The 5,208-nt window shown below is 49.1% G+C and overlaps 1 protein-coding gene across 1 annotated transcript; it reads right to left on the reverse strand.

Annotated features, from left to right (window-relative positions):
- Nucleotides 1-2,272: 2,272 nt before the first annotated feature.
- On the reverse strand, nucleotides 2,273-4,896 carry LOC107056653 (zinc finger CCCH domain-containing protein 11A-like). The gene is made up of 5 exons (XM_040705246.1): nucleotides 4,767-4,896; nucleotides 4,521-4,572; nucleotides 4,180-4,269; nucleotides 2,888-3,394; nucleotides 2,273-2,475 (listed from the first exon to the last, which is right to left on the reverse strand). The coding sequence occupies exons 1-5, from the start codon at nucleotides 4,818-4,820 to the stop codon at nucleotides 2,273-2,275; spliced, it is 906 nt and encodes a 301-aa protein (XP_040561180.1). The 5' UTR covers nucleotides 4,821-4,896.
- Between the last annotated feature and the right edge of the window lie 312 nt (nucleotides 4,897-5,208).

Here is a 5,208-nt window from a genome sequence, read left to right on the forward strand (position 1 = left end):
GTGCACAGGATACTCCGATGCCACCAAGACAGAAAGGGGCAGAACCCACCTGAATTACTGGAGTGAAGGAGGGATCCCCGCAGCTAGCTGGAAAAGTCATAAAAGCCTCCAAAATTTGAGAAAATAATTAAGAAATAGTTGCAAAGCATCAGCAAGAAAAAGTACAGCCTCAGAGTATATATAAAAATAATTTATTAATTTTTTCTTAACATGGCAGAATTACGGATAGTAATATAGAGATTATGGGTGGATTGTGACAGAAGGGGCAGTGGTTTTAAACTGAGACAGGGGAGGTTTATGTTAGATATTAGGAGGAAGTTTTTCACCCAGAGGGTGGTGACACACTGGAACAGGCTGCCCCAGGGAGGTTGTGGATGCCCCATCCCTGGAGGCCTTCAAGGCCAGGCTGGATGTGGCTCTGGGCAGCCTGCTCTAGTGGTGGGCGACCCTGCACGTAGCAGGGGGGTTGAATCGAGATGATCTTTGTGGTCATTTTTGACCCAGGCCACTCTGTGGGTCTATGATTCTATGAAAATACTATTCGGTTACGCTCTCAATCATGTCAGAGAGTTCTTGAAGGAGTTCATCCACATCCTTCTCAGGCTCTGAATCCACTGCTTGTTCCAGATCTCCGCCTGAGAGCTCCAGCATGAGCTTCTCCAAGTCATCCTCTGCAGAGAAGGGCGCTTTCCCGGCCGCGGTGGAGCACGGCTGCTGTGTCTTTGCCGCCGTTTGTGGAGAAGCTGAAGCGGAGCTCGAGTCCTCTGACTGTGCCACAGGCTCTGCCCAGCATCCCAGAGGCGTGTCACAGAGCTCCCGAAGGAGTTCATCCACATCCGCCCCTGGCTCCAAATCCACCACGCCTTCCCGATCTCCTCCTGAGAGCTCCAGCATGAGCTTCTCCAAGTCATCCTCTGCAGAGAAGGGCGCTTTCCCGGCCGCGCTGGAGCACAGCTGCTGTGTCCTTGCTGTAACTTCAGGAGAGGCTGAAGCGGAGCTCGAGCCTTCTGACTGTGACACTGACTCTGCCCAGCATCCCAGATGCAGGCCAGGACTTGGGAGAACAAGGAAGAGAAAAATCAGTACCTGACATTTCTGGACTGGAGAAGCATTTTCTTCAGACCAGCTCTAAAATCTGTGGTTAACCTTCCCTACAACTCCTACCAATATGGGGGTTGTCATTCCTTAAACCTGGGGCTACCGTTAAGGTCCAGTCCAAAAGCAGGCACGATTTTCAGTGCGGGAATTGATCTGTGAAGACAGAGCAGTTGGGGCCTAGCAAGCATGGTCCAATTTTTGTAGCCAGAGGCACTTTGCCACCTTCATTAGTTTGACGGTAATAATGTTCGGAAGTCAACCTCCACAGATATGTGTTCACTACTTCCGTTCTCTTTCTCATGACGTGCTCAGCAGAGATCGATTGCCAGTCCAGGAGTCTGATCCATCCCTTCTCTTTGTTCTCCTAGCAGTGCTGTCATAGTCTCTGCTTCTTGAGGTGGCACTGAAAAGCATAGCTGGCCACTCCTTGTTTATCACTTTGCAAGGAACTGGAAGGATTTCACCTCATCTTCACTAAGGCGTTCAGAGAATCCATGAGGTCTCTGGAACACTGTACCAACTTGCAGCACGTTAACAATCTAAATGCACATTCCTGCTAGCAGCTGGGACGTTATTTCTGATGACAAATTTCTCTGACGGTCGTTGGCACCAATTATATCAAACCCCTCAGTTTTCCTAGGCATGGAAGCACTTACAGTTCATGAAAAACATTGCGACTAAGGAAAAAAACAAGTAGTGGTCATCACCTGTCTGGGAGTGTGCCTGCTGCAGGTGTGGTCACCACTGTGTCCTCTGGCCGGGCTGGAGCAGCAGCCTAGGGGGAAACAAGACAGCACAAGTGATGCACAGGGAAACATTCCTGAGCAGCTTCTTCCTCCATGCCACCTCCCATCCCCTCTGGCACTGCTGAACCTTAATCCAAAGGCAGAGCCCCAGTGCTCCCAAAGAAAGTTCAGATTCCCTTCAAGGTTACTAAGGACCTCCAGTGTTTTAGAGAACACAGCACTAACTGACCAAATCCTTCACACCACAGAGAAATCCCAGTAGGGCGGAATCACAGAGTACTACGTGAACGCCGCCGTTCCTCTAATGAACAGTGGAAGGTTACTGCAGGAATCCTGCAGGCAGCTCGCGCCTACCAGGGACAGAGGAGGCCTGTAGATGTTTGAGTCTTCCACCGTTTCCCCAAGAGAAATGTCAAGCTTCCCTATCACTACGACTGGGGATCCACGACAGCTTCAGCCACGGTCCTTACCTCAGCTGCACGTTTAGCTGGAGGCTCCTCCGTGCCATCAGCGGTGGCACTCACAGCACAGCGACCCATCTCAGCTGCCTTGCGCTTCCGTGCAGGTGCACAGACAGCTTCAGGAACAGATGTGCTGGATTCCACGTGTGTCCTTTCTTCTTTTGCGGGTGCTTTAAGAGAAACAAACCAAATCTCGTTGTTCAGCAGCAGAAAGGAAGAACCCTGACTACCTCTCTTTCCTCCATGGGTTTATTTCCACATGTGCAATACTGAGAGAAAGGCTACAGTGTGCAATCCACACAGCATTTGAGCTCTTCTCAGCCATTCCACATTTCTTTCTTTCTTTCTTTATTTGCAAAGCAAATCTAACCTTAGCAATGAGATGTTTGATCCCCCGCTCTTTTGGACAGAAACGGGCCCTTACTGTAAGGAGTCGATACATGCTTTAGAAAGATACATGCTTGAGAAAGACTTTGTAGCCTTAAACTTGTTCATCCTCAGCACAAGCAGCAAACCCAGTGCAAACTCAATTTGCTGATAGGGGTAGCGTTTCCCCAGGGAGGTACTAAAGCAACTTCTTACCTCTTAGCTTTGGGATCCTGATCAATCTCCTCCGTGCTGGGGCAGGTGCAGGTGGTGCTGGAGGAGCTGGCACGCTTTCGTCCCTCTGTTGAATCTGCAGAGCTTTCTCCCTCCTGATTTCTTCCAGGGTTTTAATATGGATTTCTTCTAAAGGCTTGACTTTTTGCACTGGCTCTTCCAACTTCACTTGGCCAGCAACAGATGGAGTGAGGATGCTCTGTATCTTGTTTTCACCCAGAAGCCTTCTCTTGGTAGGCAACTCATCTGCATTTGGCTTCCCTTCTTCTGACTGCCTACGTTTTCTTAGAGGCTGGGCTTGGGAGAAAGCTGAGATGCAAACTGCCTGGGAAGGTCTTGTCTCTCTGCCTTGCTCTTCCGTGTCACACTGCCCTGCAGCCGGGAGCCGAGCTGGAGTTCCGCCTTGTCGATTCGCTTTCTCCTGGCGGATTTCCTCCAGTGTTTCCACGTGGATTTCTGCCATAGATTTAGCAGCCTTCTCTGGTGTCGCTGAGAAACAAGAAGCACCAAGATATAAAGAGAGTCCAACAATACTTCCAGTCTCCAAGATGTGTCACAATACTAAGGAGAACCACTCTGTGGTGTTCACAGAAATGCATCTGAGGACAGTGTCATTCTGCAAATCATTTTCCTCTCCTGAGCCGCTTGTTCCATTCTGAAGACCAGCCCCCTCCAGAGAGAGCTGCTACACAAAATCGCAAACCTATCCTGTTCCTTTCTGACTGCGTCTCTCCATTAGCATCTCAGACTCCTGCTCCTGGCAGTGGATCTGTTCTACCTGTGCCTCCGTACAGTTTCACAGAAGATGCACGAGTGGAAAAACACCACATCCCCAGACCAGATTTCTGATAACAGCCATCAGAAGAGTTTCAGCACTCCAGGAAAACAGAACCAGGTTGCTTTCCCCCCCCGCCCCCCCCTTTCAAATCTATTTTTAGAGCTGTATGGAAGTGCTCTGAAATGAATGGAAGTAAGTCAGATAACATATAGAATGTCCAGTTACTGTCTGTCCGTGTGCTGGTCTGTGCGGAGGACAATCCTAGTCTCTCCTTCCCAGAGCTGGGGACTAGCACTCCAAAACTGAATGGAACAAAGGACACAGGCTGCATCAATGCCAACTTTGGGGTCGCATTTCAAAACAGAATGGCAGAGGGAACTTCAAATCCCAGGGCTTAAGAGCTCAAGCAACATGCCAAGAGAAGAATTGCAGGAAAGAAGAAGCACAAAGCCTAAGTAGAAAATCTGTGCATCAAATTCCAATGCCCGCTGAGTACCTGGAGTATTCTTTGGTGCTTCATCAACCTCCAGCTTCTTATCCAGACTTTCAACAAGGCTGCGCTTCACCGCGATGCCACTCCCGTCAGCTTCAGACCAAGAGAAAACAAGGAATACTTGAAGAGCAGCTCTTTGGAGGACAATGTCAGAACAGCCCACCACAGTCTTCCAATTCCCAAGCATATTTTATTACATGTGCCCCTTAGCTGTTGGCTATTATTTTGCCATTTCCGCAGCCGACGCAGAACTGCAATTTTCCTCTCTCATACATCAGAAATGCCCTTCATGCCGTCATATTTGGATGAAGGCACCCCAACGCTACTTTACAAGAAGTTCTTACCTTCGGAGGCTTTCCGCTTTCTCCACATCTCACCACATCGATTCAATCGAATCTTAAAAAAACAAACAACAAAAAAGCACAGCCTGAGAATTGACCATGATATTAGGTTTCATTCTTGGAACCAAAGACAGAATCTAAGAGGTTACTAAGTGGACCAAAGAGCAGCAAGCATCCTCCTACTCAACCCCTCCCTCTTTAGCACTGAAGAAAAGCAAGAAAAACAAAGCAACAGACACCCAAGCATACCTTGCGAGATGCGGAGTGAGAAGGGGAATAAGAACCATCTCCCTGATTGGCCATGCCGGAGAAATTCCTAGAACAAGTTCAGGTTCTCAAGGATCTCTCCACAGGGACTGCTGCCACTCCTGGAAAAAGCTGCCTTTGCTCCTTCTTGGAATGGAAGCCTTCTCCTGGCTTGATCAGGGAAATAAAGTAACCCTAAAGAAAGTATCAAGAGGAGAAAAATAATGAGCAAGAAGCATTTTCCCTGCCTTCTTCTGGTGCTCGATTAGCTTCTCGAGGGGGGAAATGCCTTGACATCAGCTGCGTACAGGAACTGTCGCAGCGCTCAAGCAACCTTCAGTAGAACTTGGAAGCGAGAACTGGGAACACGCGTCCAACTCCCACAGCCAACAGTGCTCCCTCAGCAGAGGGCTGGCGCAGCCACGGGACAGGCACATCCACTGCC

The sequence above is a fragment of the Gallus gallus genome, chromosome 8 (genome assembly GCF_016699485.2).
Source record: "Gallus gallus isolate bGalGal1 chromosome 8, bGalGal1.mat.broiler.GRCg7b, whole genome shotgun sequence".
In the NCBI taxonomy this organism is placed as follows: domain Eukaryota; kingdom Metazoa; phylum Chordata; class Aves; order Galliformes; family Phasianidae; genus Gallus; species Gallus gallus.

What these genes read in the sequence shown, in the direction of transcription:
- LOC107056653 (XM_040705246.1), bottom strand. Translation starts at nt 4,820, where the DNA reads ATGGCCAATCAGGGAGATGGTTCTTATTCCCCTTCTCACTCCGCATCT. An exon ending in CTCACTCCGCATCTCGCAAG is followed by an intron (nt 4,573 to 4,766) that starts GTATGCTTGGGT and finishes TGTTTTTTTAAG; the next exon opens with ATTCGATTGAATCGATGTGG. An exon ending in AGCACCAAAGAATACTCCAG is followed by an intron (nt 3,395 to 4,179) that starts GTACTCAGCGGG and finishes CTTGTTTCTCAG; the next exon opens with CGACACCAGAGAAGGCTGCT.